The following is a 19,140-nucleotide window of genomic DNA, read 5'->3' on the forward strand; positions in this document are numbered from 1 at the left end:
AAGTTATTTCTTCTAAAAGCATTTGATTCAGTGAACTTTGTTGGGAAAACTTACAGTCTCGAAGGGATAAACATAAACTTATTCTATTCTACAGAACACGTAAGATTTAATTCAACTATATTTTCCAACTGAACATGCATATAATCTTAGGTCCAATGGCAATTCGCTTTATTACTGTCTGCCGCTACCTTGGGACTAATATTAAATTATGGAATAAGTTTGATGCAGAAATTAAAAACTCATCAACTTTATTAATTTTTATGTCAAAACTTAAAAAACATATAGTCATAGCCTAAAACAATTCAATATTGGCAATAGAAAAGAAAATATCATTTTATGACGGAATAAAGCTTTAATTATTTTAAGGATTTTTTAATTGACGAGAATCGATGTTCATACTGTGGGTCTGAATTTGACATTTTTCCCTCGAATGTCTAAGATACCCACAAAAAAGAGATGAACTTTTAAAACAAATTAATGACATTAGTGTACCTTTTCATATTAAAATTACTCTTTTATTGTAGTTCTGATTTCATTCTCCTTGTCCACAGTTTATCCCATCCAACCTTTTTAAAAGCTTTTCATTCGATGATAATTTAGATGCACCTGTGACGATCGGGGTCGCTTCAATGTTGATATTTTCGAGTTTCCTAAACAGGTCTAATGGTATATTATCTCAAATGATGTCCGCATATTCTAGTAATGGTCTATCATAAGAAAAATATAATAAATCCACGGATTTACGGTTGACTTAAAACTTATTTTTCCTGAGTATATTGAGTCTTGGTGATGCTTTGCAATAATCTAGTTTCTACATGAATTTTCCTATGATCTTGTTTTGAACAGATTTGTCCAAGGTGTTTATGGGATTCTACTTCCTGGATGGAATTTCCATTATTTCTCAGACAGTTCTTTCTTGCTGGAGTCCAGAGCTTCACCTATTGTGTTTGTAATATCTAGTACATGTAGTTGATTGACAGCAGAATGTCCTGGTATAAATCCTACTTGGTAACTGCATAAGAAAATTAATGGAATGAAGACGGTCCATAAGATGATTGAAAATACATCTTTCCAGGACCTACCGGTTATTGGTCGGAAATAGATAGGGCGAGAGTTAGTAATGTCATTACGACTACCTTTTTTACGAACAGGATTTACATTTGCTAATTTCCATGATTCTGGATAGGTAGATATTGGCAGATATCTGTTAAATAGTTGATATAAAGGATAACCAATGCTGGGTGATGCTTCTTTGAGAAGTATTGGATCTATTAGTTCGGACCGCTGGCTTTACTTGTATTGTACATGCACCATGCACATAATTTTATTGTACAAAAATACAATTGGGATTGGGCACAAATTCCATACCTTTAACCGCCATCTCCCAATACAAAGATATACATGTAATACAATATATGTTTACACAACATGAATAAAGGTCCGTGAATAAAATGGCAGTTCATACATGTATATATGTTATTGACATGTATATGATTAACAATGGCGTACAGGTAGTTTTAAGATCAATTAAATCTTTCAGTGTTTTTTATTTAATTATAAACTGATGTAGATAAATGTTTGTTTTCATTGTCACTTATTGCACTGTCACCCCAAAGTAAAACATGAACATTGACAATGTATAGATTTACAATATGAACAATTTCATTAAATAGAACATTTCTGGCATCTTTGTATTTATTACATGTGAAACACAATGGTAAATATCTTCTAGTTTACCACACGAACAGAGTGGACTGTTAATAATATTACACCGAAATAAGTTATTTAGTGCATAACTGTGACGAAGTGTAGTATGAATAATGTTCAGATATCTGTCACCATATGTAAACAAATTAGGTCTAGGTCTAAAAGTAAGTACATTTTCATTTTTAACAGAAAAAATCATAACATTATCAGATAGAATATCTGAAAAAATTAAATTTGAAATTGTATATATATAGTTTACGACTAAACCAAATAGACATTTGCGTTATCTTACCTCGTGTAAAATGCCTGTATGAGAAAAGATAAGATATATACTGTAAAATTTAAAAATCAACAAATCTGATAATTTCTTTTTAAGAATATTAAAAACAGTTTATACTAAACATGAAATCGATTTGTAACCCTTAAATATGTCAAATACTTGGAATATGTTGATTTAAACTAGCGTGTGCGTTGTAAAAACGGGTCATTTTTTTAGACCTTCGATGCGTTTTCTATATAAGGTTTAATGGAAATCAATTCCATTTCAGTCAACAAAAACGTGGAGAGATGACCAACTATACTTCAAAAATGTCCTTTTGTAGCGCAACAATTGAACGTTTTGAAAAAAATTATTAAACACCGAACTTTGTTGTGACCGAAATGGCTCAGTGGTTAATGGACCAGGAATGAGGGTTTTTAGATTGTGGGTTCGATACCAACAAAACTTTAGGGTTTATTTTTTCCCCATCATTTGTTAAAGTCTTCAGAACTGGATATAATAGTTTGAAATTGTCTTTTTGTAAACTTGTATTATAACATTATCAAATATATTTTAAGTGGTAAATAATAAAGGATCTATTTCAAATAACAATAGAATTGATCTATAGGGGAGATGGATTTCCCGGAAAAAAATCACTTTTGAAAATCAAATGCTTTTTGTTATTTTCTATCGTACATATTTTTAAATTGTTCGAATTTGAATTTGAACCTATCATATTATTCTTGGCAATGATATTATTAATCTTCGAAGGTGGCTAAAACAGCATTTTCTCAGCAAAATGGTATATTTCTGCATGATTTTTGGCCTAGATATCCTTCAGGACCGACCTGTCCCTAGAAATCTCTGATATTTTGATAGGCTTTGTTCAAAGGAATAAATCAAGATAGAATTTTCTTAGGGAAACTCCGGCCCTGGTGTTGAATTTTACAAAAAACCGACGAAAATTTCGGAAACTGATTTCTATTATAGTGGTCTATATTTACATAGTAGAGTATAAGGTTTGGATAGCTCAGTAGGCTAAAGCGCTGGCTATGTCACACATGGTGTTTTTTGTGCACTAGTTCGATTCCATATGTGGGCATACTTTTTCTAACGGCATTTATAAACACCGTTTTATTTTTGGGCATTAGCGCTATCTAATTCTCCCGTAATTTTTACATAATTGATCACATTTAATAAAAAAAATTCTTCTTATCTAAATTAGATACCATACATCATAAGAATTCTTCAAACCTTTGTAATAAAAATATACGAAAATAAAAAAAACAAAAGCGTAACTTTAGCGGTTTTACGCGGAGCGTTCGCTAATAAACGCATAGCATAACCTTATCTTTTATACTTTCGCGAATAAACGCTAAATTTTTGCAATTTTACGCTTAACTTTCGCGAATAAACGCAAATCTTTTGCGAATGAAAATATAACTTTCGCGACACAGCATAACGTATGTAGTTGGCTGGTTCATTAATTTTACGTAACATTTATTTTTACTCCAAAGGCATAATAAAGATAGAGAGTCAAGTATTAAGCAATTAGATTTTTTATACTTGAATTTTCCAAATAAATGACACACTATATATATTTTTTTTTTTTACATCAGATGTATTCAAGACATAGCCTGAAATCAGTCGCATTATATGCTCATTGCCTTTAATTAAGTTAAATATCTGAAAATCGCTTTTTTTGCCAACTGATGAATATTGTCGACAAAAAGAGTGGCTATATCCCCGAGTACCCAAACTCCGTCACCATAAGCAGAAAACATTCCGCGTTTCTCTGTAAATTATTTTTTGCGGTTTTTATCATTTGCAATCACTTAATATAATCTGAAACATTATAATTTGTAAAATTATTAACAAAAATATGTTTATTATTATTCAAATAAGCCCTCTGAATACGACGTTTATCACACGTGCTATCATAACTTATGAACCTAACTCCGTCACCCACATGATCTATGATACGCCAGTGAATGAAGACACATTAACAATTTAGTTTAAACACAATTTGTATCAAGGCCAAGTTATAATAAGTAAAATCGGTTTTTACAATTTAAATTGTATTTAATTTCATCAAGGTGAAATGATCGCCAGAGCAAAAAAAGGGTCCTTGTAACAACAATCACAATGACTTTTTCAGAATGTATGGATGCCGTTTGATTTCTGTCCTTACATATTTCAAATATTTCATATCAATAATGAATATATTAATGATTATATTATTTATTTATTACATTTTTAATAATTGTAGCATATTCTAAATACAGACAAACCGTATATATCTGTAACCGTTTATAAGGCAAAAATTAAGACATGAGCGATTTGACGTTATCATCAAGTGTAGTGCATAAACGCTATTGCGGACTGAAAAAAATGTACTAATAACCTTAATCAAAAATAAATTACATGTGAAATGTTTCATCTTGACCTCTCTTAAAATGACTGACCACCGTAAATCATCGAATGGGCCCGCATGTCAGAAATATCGTTATTTTAGTGCACCCGTGAAAAAGTGTTAGCTGATTTCTCGCAATTATTGTTGCATAAAATGAACAAGGTGTAATTTTGTTATGTTTGAACACATTCTTAAAATTAACCGTTGTAAATTGTTGACATTTGATTGAAGATATTTGACATGCAAAAATGACGTCATAACTCCGTCACTACCCTAACTCCGTCACTTTCGGGAAACTCCTCGCCGTTTGAAATCAACTGCGATTATAGGGGGCTATATGCGATAATTTAAGCATTATATTTTTCCATTGAGTTGTGGTTGTGAAACTGATTTTTTTTTTTTTAATCAATAAAAAATATGCAACAAGCGGACAAGACAGACCGAAATTGACGCGGATGATATGATATTATAAAGATTAAAATTAAATTGCTATTTTATTTTAAGATATTCCTTTTTATAGAATCGCCAAGAGTCGTTTCCCTTTTAAGGTTCTTTTGTGAATGGAGATATTTTTGCTATAGCTATTTGAATGACTGTCAATCTTCATAAAATCTGTCCAATCAAAACACTTGATACATAACAAGCCCCGCCTTCGAAGATTTCTTTCCCACATTTTCGTGATATTGATGAAATAAATATCATTATTCCTACTTTAAAATACGTATAATAATTATCTCATTAATAACTATGATATCTTGAATTATTTACCTAAGGTACTAACAAAGTAAAATCCTCTTTTAAAGTCATTAAATGGTTTATTTTCGTATTTGTTTTCCCCTACTACCAAACCGGTGTCTATTGCTTTTCATTACAGCCTACCTCACGCGTGAGATTGTTTGACCTCATTGTTTGTAACTGGTAAGAGTTCAGCGTGTCGCTACAGTTTTCATTTCCGTGAGGACGTTCATTGTCTGTGATGATTTTAATTAACTTTTCATTGAATTTCACATGAGACAATTTGTTCTCACGTTGTTTTGTAGAATATTGTGAAACAAGTTCTTTGTGTTTCCCTCCAAAAAAATTCAAGATGCCGCTTCTTCGGCGACAGCCATTTCACAGAATCAAACCACCACCCGACCTCAGTCCAGATGAAGAAGTATTTCACTGTAAACTGACAAATGAAATATTCCGTGATTACGAGTAAGTGTACCTTTTGATTAACCCACGTGTGAAATGATCACAAAATGCATGTGCAACAACACGTTCGTCTGCTGTCACGTTTGTTTAGTATTCGCAGTCTAGTCCGCCATTTTACATAATTCATCATTAATGTACATTCGTTTATCATCTTTTTCAGAGATTTTTTCGAGAGAATAATTTTATGTAACAGTTTAGTTTGGTCATGTGCAATCACTGGGCGTGCAAGCCTTACATATCAAGAGGCAATAGAGAGCGAGGAGAAGGCCCTCAAGAATCTTGCCACTTTCCCCAGTTACCTTCAAAGGCCAATTCTATTCTTGGCCAGTCTGACCCACAGAAGTCGACTGAATGAACTCAATGATGACATATTTGTCTATACCAAGGACAGATACTTCATAGATGAGATGGTTGAGGTGATGCTTGGCAATGAAAGGTGTGAAAGTGTGATTGCAAAGAGATAACTTTTCCATTGTCATTCAATATCTACAAAACTTAACTCAAATAAAAAACAGCTTATCAAAGTTGGACGAAATGATGAAATTTAAAGTTGTGAACACTTGACAGTTAAAAAAACAATGTGACTGTGTTTTATTTTTATTAGGAAAACATGCAAAGTGTTAAGAGTGGTGCCGCCAGCAGCCGCTGTCCCTGAAGTGAATGGTTGTATCATCATAGACTCGGATGAAGAAGAAGCAAGGTACCAAACAGGGAATGTACACTGTATTGAAATGACAGTCTGTTATGGCTGTTTACATAAATTTACATCTTCTTTAAGAAAGAATATGAAATAAAAAACTTGTAATGAAATTTTTTTGCTGATAGAGTATAAGTAAACCTGAATATTTGTTATCATTTTCAGCTCCAAGTCAAAGCCTGTTGCTTTAAAAGCTGACCAGTACAAATATGTCGTGCAAGAGAGAGGGAAGTCAAACATTACTATCACTGTTCCAGCGAAGCATGTCAGGTAAAAACAACACTGTGTTCCCCAAATCATTGTTTCTTTTTAATCTATTAAAATCTCACAACTGAGCTTGTAGTCATGTACAGTGTTGTGAAAGTTTTATGCAAAAATGTATGCATTCTCAAGCATTGAAGGAATGGTAAAACTGTAATGAATATTTGGTGGCATTAGGACATTTGTACTGAACCACTAATGTTTTATTTAATTATTTCAGTCGTAAGAAGGGTGTATACACCAGAGACAAGAGCAAACTGTACCTGAAGCAGTACTGTGAGACAGTGCAGGGAATATGGAAGGTCAAGGTAAGGTTGTTGTTTGTAAAAGATGATGAGAGATTATCCTTGATACCAACTAAACCTAATTTGCTTATCATGTGTAATTGATTTAGAGCAATAAATTACTTGTATTCTTTTCTGAATTAAAAACTTGTAAATATATAAAAATGTAAAGTAAATGTATAAAAAAAGTAAAGTTTGCATGTTAAAACTCGACTCTATTTCCTATGATATTGTTGGTAGCTAATGTTTTGTACTTGACAAATTGATTGAATTTTTCAGGAGTCAGCTATAAGGAAGAAAGGCCTAAAGGATTGCTCATTCTCGGATTTCTTTGCTGGTCCTCCTCCAACTTTTGGTTTTTCTGAGAGCAAGAGGAAGTCAGCAGGACGCAGAGAAGAAGATGAAAGCATTAACAGCGCTGATGTATCGGGATTGCTGTCCTCAAAATCTCCAAAGAAAAAGAAAGAGAAAACAGATAAAGGTTAAAATTTCATTTCTTGTTCAATTTTGTTTGGGGGTTCACAGGTATATGATTCCATGTTAGTCAGTATATAATTGATATAAAAAGGAATGATTAAAATTGTTTAATGGTCATATATATCATTGTTATAGTGTAGAAAAGGGTTATTTTTCATGCAGGTATATTTTACATTGACTAATTTAGGCTTTATTTTACAGTACAACCAAAGTCTGAAGAACTAGAGATGCCACGTTTAACAAATGAGGAGAAAGCAGCCATCAAGGAACAATTTAAGCAGCAAAAAATGGCTGAGAAATTAGCTCTTAAGGAAGAGATGAAAAAGAAAAAACAAGAGGAAATGCAAAAAAGAAGAGAAGAAAAGGCCATAGTAAATATTTTTTTTCTTCAAAATTTATTATCAAAGAAAATGCCATGGTCATCTGGTCATGTACTTAATAAGCTGGTACTTGTACAATTTGTAGCCCTTTCCAAAAATTGTCAGCTAAAACAGATACAGATGTAGGCTACTTTTTTTTATCAAAACATGTGCATAAAAAAATCAATTTCCTTAATTTTTACAGGAAAGAGCAAAGATAATGGAAGAGAGGAGAATACAAGCGGAGATCTATAAAGAGTGGAGTCGACAGAGAGATGATCTAGAGTGTGATGATCTTAAAGTATGCTTTAGGAAAAAGTTTGATAACAGAGCTCACAAATTACTGTAGAATATTAATTTGATAAAAACTTCTCTTGGATCTAGTATGGTCTGCCCTTCCATTGTTTTAGAGGTCAATTTATTGAGTCTAGGCAAGTACACGTTTCTGGTATGTCAACTGTATTTCAGCCCCTGCCTGAGTTGAATGTTGTACAAACACGCCTCCCTGGGGAATGCTTTGGAGATGCTGTGATGGTTCTGGAATTCATCAACTGTTTCACTTCTCTATTTGATCTCAGGGAATACTTTCCAAAAGGATTTACATATGGTACATACATTGTAATCATCTTTAACCCTTTGAGACCCTTTGAAGTTGCATTGTTAAGGGTCAAACTGCTATGAAGACAGTAAGATATACCCTTAAGAAGTAAAAGACTCCTATTGAATTTGGGTCACAAGTTCAAAGGCTAAATGAATCTTATTGGAACCCTTTGCTTGTCCACTAATTAGATTGTGCAAAAATTAACAGTTTTCATTGTCGCCATGTGAGGAACAAATGTGTAAATCTAAACTGTTTCCAGCTTGTTTCAGTTTATTCACCAAGCTAGTTTTACCACAATATGTGACCTTGCTATTTGTTTTCTATCCACAGCTTGTTTCAGTCTATTCACCAAGCTAGTTTTACCACTATATGTGACTTTGCTATTTGTTCTCTATCCACAGAAACATTGGAAAAGGCTCTCCTTGAGACAGACCATAATGGTGTGCTGACAGACATTTTGTTGATGATGATGTCTGCCATCTTCACCCTGCAGGAAGAGGAAGAAGCAGAGGAGGAGGAGCTCTCCAAAGAAGATAAGGCTAATCAAGGTAAAATTATAAATAAGAAGGGACTAACGGGGCTTATCAAGGTAAAACCAGGAGTAACCTTAGGGAACAATATGGAAATCAAAATGTTTTTTAAAAACGAAAATAGATTGAATACTATAAAAGATTGGTGATACACAATTCAGAAGTGTGGCCTATTTTCTGTGACGAAAATAATTAAAAGCAGTGAACTTAAAAAATTATGATTGAAAGCAATGAATTTAAAAAAGAATTGACCAGACCAACATGCTTCTGATTCAGCTCTTTCTGCTTCAACAGTGACTGGGATGGAGGAGATGGATGAGACGATGGATATGGAGGACATGATGGACACTGCTACAGTCTGTGCCCAAATCCCTCAGCTGACCCACGGTAAGTCAGATCTGCCCAAATCCCTCAGCTAACCCACGGTAAGTCAGATCTGCTCAAATCCCTCAGCTGACCCACGGTAAGTAAGATCTGCCCAAATCCCTCAGCTGACCCATGGTAAGTCAGATCTGCCCAAATCCCTCAGCTGACCCACGGTAAGTCAGATCTGCCCAAATCCCTCAGCTAACCCACGGTAAGTCAGATCTGCTCAAATCCCTCAGCTAACCCACGGTAAGTCAGATCTGCTCAAATCCCTCAGCTAACCCACGGTAAGTAAGATCTGCCCAAATCCCTCAGCTGACCCACGGTAAGTCAGATCTGCTCAAATCTGTCAGCTAACTTGTGGCGATTCAGCCATTTTTTTATCAAATTGCATGAACATAAAAATGTGAATGCCGAATTTTTGTCATTGTTTCATGTAGTTTACAATCCCCCCAAAAATAAAAGTGATATTTGAATTTCGCGAGACACACTTCTCGCAATTTTTGTAGATATTAATTCTTCGCTTTTAATAGGAATCTAAAGTAAATAAGAGCTGCGCAAATCCCTCAGCTGACTCATGATGAGTCATAGGTGTTCAAATCTTCATGCCGACACATTGTCTGAGCTATTTTATATCTATATTTGAACTGTTGTAATTTAAAATGTAAAAAAGAGAGCAAGTGAGCTTAAACATTCAAGTTTAAATGGTTTAAATCCCAAATCTGACAGACAGCATGTCTGAAATGTTCAATCCCTAAATCTGATGATCTGTCAATATTTATTGCTTCTCTCAGCTGTCTCAATGTTCATTAATACCAATTTTTAAGTCATTCTTTCCTCAACAACATAGTTATACTTAAAAAAGACCATATATAGTACTCTGTGGCATATTTGATTCATTATTTGGCTCATTTTTCAGGGACAACTCTGAGAAAACTACCCCTGGACTCTTTCACTCTGTCCGAGATTGTTCGACTCCATGTCCTTGCCTCTGGGGCCAAGGTCAGTGATAAGAATGTGAAGTACCGCTACCAGCAGCGGGGGGGATACACTTCCCTGGACGACCCAGGTCTACAGTTCAGGAAGCAGGAGCCCACTCTGATGAAACTTCTGGCCACTGATAGTGTGTTTGATCTGCAGCCAAGTAAGTGAAAGACTTTATAGTGCTATTTACATGTAACTATACATAAATGCATTTGTTGTAAAGAAAGTTAAAGAGGTAAGGACTAAGGTATAAAACAAGAGATAAGATTTACAACCTAATCTTTTGATGCTGTACATACAGGTGACAAGCTGAAAATCCTGAACTTGTTGGTTCAGCAGTTTTTGACTTACGCTGCAACAAGAGACACAATAGAAGATAACTATGACAAGCTGAGACAACTGAAGTATGACTTGCGACATTTACAGTGGGCGGAGCAGAGGAGGGAGAAGGAGGAGCAAGCCATGAGGTAATAGAGAGGAAATGGTGCTCAGTGAAGGTTACTGAAGATTTCTAATTAAACGCAAGGAATTAATATCTGGGTAAAATCACGAGAAGTACACCTCGAGAAATTTTAAAATCTCACTTTTATTTTTCGGACATGTGTTAACTACATGAAAGTAAGATCAAACTTCAGGATTTGTGATTTATGTTCTCACGATTTGAAAAAAAATTGCGGAATTAAGTACTGGTGTAAAATAAGGAATGTACGGTTACAACCAACAGTGGTGTCTGACCCACAGTTGCCATTACTCAGTGTGCTTGCAATGTACAATTACTTTTTTGAAATATTTATATTTGATTTTAATCACTTTCATATAAATATTTTTTAAGGTACAAGAAAAGAATGGAAGAGAAGCAAAAAGAAAGAGAAAAGGCAGAACAGAAAAGGCAGAAAAGACTGAAGGAACTAGAGGAGAAAATGAAGAGGGAGGAGGCAGGGTAAGTCATGTCCGTAGACCAGTCATTGATGTAAAATCCACATTACAATGCTGAAATGAGGCCCTTCATTACAGAGTACACACAAGTATTGTATTGTTGAAGTAAATTATGGTAATGGCTGACATTTTAGGGAGACAGTGGATGACGAAGTAAAACTCATTGAGGAGGAAGAAGATGAAGATGATGAGGAAGATTCTGCCACAGAAGAAGATAAAGAGGCCCAGCGACAGAAGGAAGAGGAGGAGGATGCCAACAAGAAGGCAGAGTTTGGTCTACAGGAGCGACAGATGATTGACAAAATCCTGGATCTCCAGCACTCGTGTTCACTGGTCCCTATCGGGCGGGACCGTATGTTCCGTCGTTACTGGGTCTTCCAGTCCATTCCCGGCGTGTTTGTAGAGGATCAGGAGGAATTTGTGGATGAGAAGGGGTGGGAGGTAGCCCCCCAGAAAGTAACTGTGTCTGTCCCAAAACCTCAAAAGATGGTATCCGAAAAGACGGAAGAGCACAACAATGGAAGTGACAAAGAAAACGACTCGTTCAATACTTCCACTGCCAATAACAGTATTAATACCAGCCAAAACCAGGAAACTGGAAATCCTACTGGCTCGGCAAATCCAACCCAATTACCTCAAAATTCTCAGGATAAGGTTAGCAATGGTGACTTGATTACAATTAGTGATGAGGAAAATTCCAAGCCTTCTTCAGTAAAAGAGGAGGGAGAGGAAAACGAGGCAGTGACACAGGTAAAAAATCGTAAGAAAAACACCTGGATGTATGTCACATCATCGGAGGAGCTTCACCAATTAATTGATTCCCTCAATGAGAGGGGATTCAGAGAAAGTGCTCTAAAGTCAGCGTTGTTGGAGAGGAAAAACGTGATCTTTGAGAACATAGAAGACTGTCCAACCAACATCCTCTGTCAATCTGTATCCACCTCCCTCATCAAAGAGGAAAGTAGATCAGAGTCTCCTTCTGAATTAACATTCAAATCAACAAGGTCAGGGCCCAAAAGGACATCCAAGGGACTCATTAAAAACAACAGCGCACAGGAAATTCTAGAAATCAATCTACGAGAATTACTGATTGATTTGGAGGAGAGAATACATGTTGGAGGTCTAGGAAAATTAAAGGTAATGGAGAACTAAAATCTGTAGGGATTGAAAATGAAAACAGAGTCTTCTCTCATCCATTATAGAAATAATCTTTCTATGGATTATTAATATGAAATGCTTTTTGTAAATGATAAAATGAAAGTGTTTTTTCAGTTACAATAGTGAATAGCATGACCTCTTTGATTAGCAAAAACAGGTTTATATCCTAAAATACCAGATCAGGACTCTACATTAACTTTTTTTCCTACTTGTCCATTCGGACAAGTGACCAAGACATTTACTTGTCCGAACTTCAACTTCACTTGTCTGAAAAATTTTCAATATTAAAATCAAATATTGTTAACTTGAAAACTACAGTTCTGTATTACTAAGATAAAGTCATTAATTGATTATTCTAGCTTTAATTAATAACCTGACTTTTTAAATGGAAACTTAAAGTGTCTTTCCTAAATGTATCTGTTCCATATAACATTAAACATGATTTGTCAGCTGTGGCTTTGTCATGGCAAATTACAAGACATTTTAAATTTAGCATCAGGTTTAAAAATACATGTACCGGTAACTGTTATATTGATTTCTCAGCGTTTTTTTTTTTAACTAAACATGGAAAGTCATCATAGTCTATCAATGATGAATGAAACCTAAAATAAATTACATTTCTTTCCTTTATCTTTGCTATCCTTTCTTCCTTTTTTTTTCTTAACATGTGTGTTTGGTAATTTGTAAGAACTAAGATCCACACCTTTACAGTTCAATATTGAAAGTTGTTTGAAATTAGTAAACTTCAATCCCGATCAAGAGTAACTCAATTGCATTGCAATTTGATGTCTAGATCGAAATTCAAAATAACTAATCGATAAACTTATAACGAGACAACGGATAAACTTATCACTAAACTTTCTTTTTTATTTTAAATGTTTGAGATTTTTTTTACATAAAAATGCACTTGTCCAGTCGGACAAGTGACCAGCAATATTCACTTGTCCGTATATTTTTTAACTGGTACCGGACAAGCGTTAATGTCGAGGCCTGCAGATATTTCATGAGATTTGATTCTGGGATGAAATGTGAAATAATGATTATTATTGAAATTGATGATTTCCTTTGGAAATCGATGATGATACAATTAATGCATTATTGGTATGGTGTTTAAGGTTACCGATCGACAAAACTGGAGAAATGCAATAGAGAAGGGAAGTTACGACCCCCAAACTGACGACCCAGTCTTCCAGAAGCATGATATCAGCTTCAGTGAAGGGTAATGGACAATCTCACACAACTGAAATCTTTGAAATTTTTATTAATTTTAATATAACTTACATTTATACATGTATATTTATTACCACCAAAATACAACCAAAATAGTTTTAAAGAACGTAGTGTATCACACTATGAAGTACAAATTTTATAGACTTTATTTCCGCAATGATAACATGTACATGTATATGTAGATGTTTGTATGTTTGATTTCAGGGATGAAGAAGACAAGTCCTTGTCATCAGAAGATACACGGGAGTCTGTGGTGAAGGACCTGTCCAAGGCCCTCCTACAGATTGCTATAGGGGTGGAACCCAAGTACATGGGACCCCCACTGGGTAAGTACCTGTACATCTGTATATACAGATAGTAAACATAAAGGTTAAAAAAAGGGCATCATGTCCCTCTGTATTTCTCTCTGTCTGGGATCACATCAGAGTCTGATCTAAAAAAAAAAAGGGGGGGGGGGGAAACTCCAGCATGATATAATCTGAAGTCTTATCATCCTGACTTAAAGGTCATTTCATGGAAGGTCAAAGTCAATGTTTATTTAAGTGTGTCTCATTCTTACTGTAATTTTGTTTTAAAGATTGATTTGAGATCATTAACATGTAATTTTTCAGTTTTTCAAAGGAACTTTATTTATTTTATGCATCATCATCATCATAAATATTAAGGTACCTGGTACATCAATCTTGGAGAAAAAAAGCAATAGGGAAAGCATCTCTGGGGAAACCTTTGTTGTCTCATTTCCCCGAGATCAAACATAAAAGATACTGTTATGTGCTGTCATTGTTCTTCGTATCAACCTGTTCAAATATGAGACTATATACTGGAACGTAAAGGTTCATGGTAAATGAAAAACATCAAGATCATTCATCAAGTTCAATTTGTTTTTATCCAAGGATTTACTGATGTTAAGGCCAAGTCAAAGAAAAAGGAAATTAAAGATGGAGACTTGGATGGTAACAACATGTAGTTTAAATCTCTCTCTCCTCTCTCCCCTTAAACACTTCTTACTAGCTCACTGTATTTCTCTCTTCATATGCAGTGTTTTGTACATACAAGTTTAAATACATGTATCATTCTGATTGATGTTTTTTAAGAGAATTTTAAAAGTGCACAATTTTCAAATATCTTTGACTATCATTGTGGGCACTGCATTCAAGTGATTGTAACCTGTAGATGAGCATGGCAAAATTGACTATTTACAGATGAAGACAGCAAACAGGAGGATGTTGTTCCAGAGAAGACGACAAAGGAGCGCTGGGAGGAGTCTGTTCTGTTCAGTTCCAGTCTGGCCCAGGTGTTCCTCCATCTCTCCACGCTAGAGAAGAGCATCATCTGGCAAAAGTCGGCCCTGCATGCTCGCTGTAGAATCTGTAGGCGTAAGGGTGATGCCGAGCAGATGCTGCTGTGTGATAAATGTGACAGAGGACACCACATGTACTGTCTAAAACCAAGGCTTAAGGTAAGCTGCCAGTGTAAAACTACAGTACTGATCAGACCCAACCTAACAGTGTAAGAAACTACAGACCCAACCTAACAGAAAGTCAACCCTGGGTTTACTAGAGTGGACAGAGTAAACCCCGATCAGAAGTATACCCTGAAAGCAGACACTACGTGTATTCGGAATATACAAGGGGCAGGAATCACAGGCAGTAGGATGATAAGATAAAATACAGGTCTGCTTCACACTTCAGTGCATATAGTTGACTCCAAAAGCAATTCTCGAGTAAACCCAAAGTAAACCCAGAGTGGACTCAAATTTTCAAAAAGTAAACCCGGGTTTTAGTTGGGGTTTACTCTGGTGTTAGGTTGGGTCTGATCGGTACCGTAGCAGTTTTGCAGTTAAGTACCATATTTCTATCTCGATATGCTAATTAATTTTTGTCCATTAGAAATAAAGATGCATCCTTGTTCTTGATGTTACAACATGAACATTTTTTAGATGATGTGTGTTTACATGTATTTGATTCTGGGTAATTTGTAATGAACTTTATGATATTTGATCTGTTGGCAGCATGTTCCAAAAGGGGACTGGTTTTGTCCAGACTGTAAACCCAAGGAGACCAAGAGAAGTCCACTGAAACAGCGAAGGAGGACATTCACAGAGGAGGAAGAAGAGGAAGAGGACATGGAAGAGGAGGAAGAAGAGAGGTGAGAGGAAGATTCTGATGAATACAGGCAGTGGTCATTTACACAGGATAGAGGATTTTCATAACTCAAGAAAATTTGCTTAGAATCTGAGAAAAACAGAAAGGAAAAGATTGGTCTTAAAAAAAAAAATTCAAAATCAATTAAAAAAGAACCCTGTTGTGGTTTTTTACAAGGAAGAATTCAGGGAATGTAATCTAGTCACAGTTTGTGTGAATTTTATAGGCTATTTTATTTACTGTGTCAATAGCAATGAATTGTGGAAGGACTATTTATGCATGTATTTCAAAATGCTGTTTTAAAAAAATATATATATACCAGATTTTGGTGTTTTGATTGGCAGAACTAAACTGTCTTATGTGTTTAAATTTTTGATGAAGATTTTGTGTTGAGAGATCTTATACCAATTATTTTCTGTTTGTAGTGAGGAGGAGCTGGTCGAGGAGTCGGGGGAGGAGGAGGAAGAGGAGAACGACAATGTGTGTGCTGTGTGTAGCACTGGGGGGATGTTGGTCTGCTGTGACACCTGCCCCCTGGTCTATCATCTGGACTGTGCTGTCCCACCCCTCAAAAAGGTTCCACGGGGGAAATGGCAGTGTCAGCTGTGTACTGGGGTCACCACCAAAGGCAAAATCAAGCTGCCCCGAGGTAAGAAGACAATTTCAAAATCCCCATATCTCAGTGGAACTGGTTTCAAGCCTTTCTGTTGTTTCCAAGGTCTGAGATAAGATGCTCATGTTTTATGTTGTAGCCAAAGCTGGTAAAAAGAAGAACCAAGTTAAAAGTACACCAAACTCTAGTCGAGCCTCATCCCGGAAAGGAAGTCCGCGGGAAAGTCCAATCACAGTGAAGTCCGGAAAGAAACGAGACTGGGAGTCGCTGGAGGAAGACCTCAGCAGCAGCAAACCAAAGGGAGGCAAGGGTCGCTCTAAGTCCAGGCAATCCGACATCAATGGAGGTTTGTAAAAGGCTGACTGAAATTTCCTCTCATGTTTTATTATGAACTTCATGTAGCTTTTTACAGCTTTTTCAGCTTTTTGCTTTTAATTTTCAATTTAATTCAACATCATCATGTTTGCATACAGTCAATGTGAAATCAAAAGACAGAAAAAAGAATAATATAACATAAAGGCTATAGCATGCAAGACAATTTTATACAATTTTTTATAGTCCCTGGAACTGTTTTCTCTGCATAAAGCATTTAACTGAGTAGACACAATAATCAAAACTTTGCTATTCAATTCCTAGAGGACCTCTTCTTTTTTTTTTAAACAGATGAGATCAAACACTATGTCAGCAGTTCCCGTGGAAACAGCAAAGTTCAAAGTTTAAAAGTTGTACAAGATATTGTCAATGATTTGGTCAAACATGAAGACAGCTGGCCGTTCCTAAAACCTGTCAACAAAAAACTGGTAAGTGCCTTAATAACCTTGAACTTTTTAACTACACATAATATTTGCTTTGATTACAAGTTTTTGACAGCTATGTGTCGGGACCTTTTATCTGAAGTAATGACCACATGATTTACTAAGATAGAAGAATATCTTTTAGTTGTCCTGTCATTAAAAAAAAAATGCTTTTATAATATTACTCTACATACATGTAGGTCCATGTTGAAATTTTGAGTCTTTGAAACAAAACCATGTTCTTAGATTTGCCTTAACCAATATATACTTTTCCATTTCTACAGGTTCCAGATTATTATGATATCATCGCCATTCCCATGGATTTCTCCACCATTCGTAACAAAATGAACAGCTATGAATACGTTGAGGTCTCTGAACTGATTAGTGATGTACGACAAATATTCTCTAACTGTTTTGAATACAACAAGAAAACCACAACGGAATACAAGGCAGGATCAACACTGTCCAAGATGTTCGAAAAGAGGATTAAGGACGCACATCTTGAAAAAGACTCACCAGAGCCGCCGCCAAGTAAACGGCAGCGCAAACATTAACGTGGAGTAGAAAGTAGCGGTCACCCACACCGATAATGTACACATCTGTAGCATGCATCATGGTGACGATTCAATAAATTATTTAGGGCACTTCTGTGCTTTTTTAACTTTTTTTCCCTCTCATTTTGAATGTGATACAGTTTCATATCTTTTTGACATGTTTAAATTATTACAGTTAACATTTTATATTGTTCGTACCTCTTGTGTGTATTAACTATATATGAATGTATTTGTGACCTGGTTTCCAATCACTACGAATAAATACTTGTCAAAAGGTACCAGCATCATATCTACGTTGGCTGTTTAGATTTCTTACCTACATGTACATGTCAGGGTGTTTAAATAAGTTCTCTCATGTCGTGTCTGGATTTCCTGTAAATTGTACGTATATGTTTGAGCATTTGTTAAATGTTAAATTTGTTAATGGCCACGGCATCTGGTCCCAAGATCATGAAGCAGTCTTAGACTTAAGTCAAATTTTATACACTGTCTTATTGTCTTGCGATTGAAAACATCGAACAAATGAAATGCAATTGGAAAGTGTCTCTATATTATGTTGATAGTTACAAAGTTTAAGGGTAATATTATGACATTTAATAATTTTATAAAAAATTGCAATTTAGACTTAAGTCTAAAAATGCTTCATGATCCTGAGGCCTGATGTCTCATTCTGATGGAAACTTCTTGTTTCTTACCTCTTCCGTATGGATGCGAAGTCCTTTGCTGAATAAAGTACTTCAGCTTATGATAAGTTAGAGAAAAAAATTAAAATAAGATATCTTTGATACCTTTAATAATCCGATTGTAAATTGAAAAAATTATATGAAAATGAATTCATTCAAACTATTTTGTTAAATGATAGTGCAAACTTTTTTAAACTGAAGAAATTCGTTATAAAGTTGTTTTTCGTTATTATTCACCTCTACTGGACTCAAAATCAGTTCGCAATATCTGTAAATTCGTTAAACCGTAAACTTTTGCAAAGATTTTATTAAGAATTTTACCGGGGACTATTAAAAACTTCGCTATTTCCAAGAATTCGCTATATTCGTGCTTGTTCTAAACGAGTTTTACTGTAGTGTATTTCGAACAAGAAATGAAATACCCGATCAAGTTAACAAATCATAGTCTTCATATTCTGAAAACTTGGACCCCCCCCCCCCCCCCCCCCCCGACAGTCCGTGTTCACCTATGTACATTCGATGACCACTAAAACTCGATTATATACGTTTACAGTTATTTAGTGCTCAAGAATTTAGACATGCGTCACATGGTGGATTTTTAATAACCGCTAAGACATTAGTAGATATAAGCACATTTTAATTCAATACATGCAAGTACTATGTTGTTCTAAAACGAGCGTTGGTCAAGAATTTAGACTTGCAATGATCGCTTATTTTTAAAGGAAAGAAAAGGGACACATGTTCTAGAAGCCAACCACGTTGTTGGTCCGTCCAAATAATACTGGCTGTGTGTAAATAATGTAATAAATAGGATTTAAAATGAATAAAGAGATGATGCAGCCAGGCGGTCTCGGTTGATGTGTGTCCCATGATTTTGGTTAGTCTTCTCAATG

General features: G+C 35.2%; 1 protein-coding gene across 4 annotated transcripts; it reads left to right on the plus strand.

Moving 5' to 3' along the window:
- Window positions 1-5,157: 5,157 nt before the first annotated feature.
- LOC105343886 (bromodomain adjacent to zinc finger domain protein 1A) lies at window positions 5,158-17,851 on the plus strand. 4 transcript variants are annotated; one of them, XM_066086766.1, is made up of 25 exons: window positions 5,158-5,297; window positions 5,420-5,579; window positions 5,737-6,012; window positions 6,181-6,276; window positions 6,439-6,543; window positions 6,755-6,842; window positions 7,098-7,299; window positions 7,497-7,666; window positions 7,860-7,955; window positions 8,123-8,261; window positions 8,657-8,803; window positions 9,062-9,172; window positions 10,071-10,295; window positions 10,437-10,602; window positions 10,968-11,075; window positions 11,206-12,208; window positions 13,345-13,448; window positions 13,664-13,785; window positions 14,353-14,412; window positions 14,662-14,918; window positions 15,471-15,607; window positions 16,029-16,252; window positions 16,356-16,562; window positions 16,880-17,016; window positions 17,295-17,851. In XM_066086766.1, the coding sequence occupies exons 2-25, from the start codon at window positions 5,467-5,469 to the stop codon at window positions 17,562-17,564; spliced, it is 4,563 nt and encodes a 1,520-aa protein (XP_065942838.1). In that variant the 5' UTR covers window positions 5,158-5,297; window positions 5,420-5,466; the 3' UTR covers window positions 17,565-17,851. The 4 variants fall into 4 exon arrangements, with proteins under 4 accessions (XP_065942838.1, XP_065942837.1, XP_034324680.2 ...); XM_066086765.1 differs by lacking the exon at window positions 5,158-5,297 and having other exon boundaries at window positions 5,304-5,579; XM_034468789.2 differs by lacking the exon at window positions 5,158-5,297 and having other exon boundaries at window positions 5,304-5,579; window positions 9,080-9,172.
- Window positions 17,852-19,140: the final 1,289 nt, after the last annotated feature.

The sequence above is a fragment of the Magallana gigas genome, chromosome 6 (assembly GCF_963853765.1).
Source record: "Magallana gigas chromosome 6, xbMagGiga1.1, whole genome shotgun sequence".
NCBI lineage: Eukaryota > Metazoa > Mollusca > Bivalvia > Ostreida > Ostreidae > Magallana > Magallana gigas.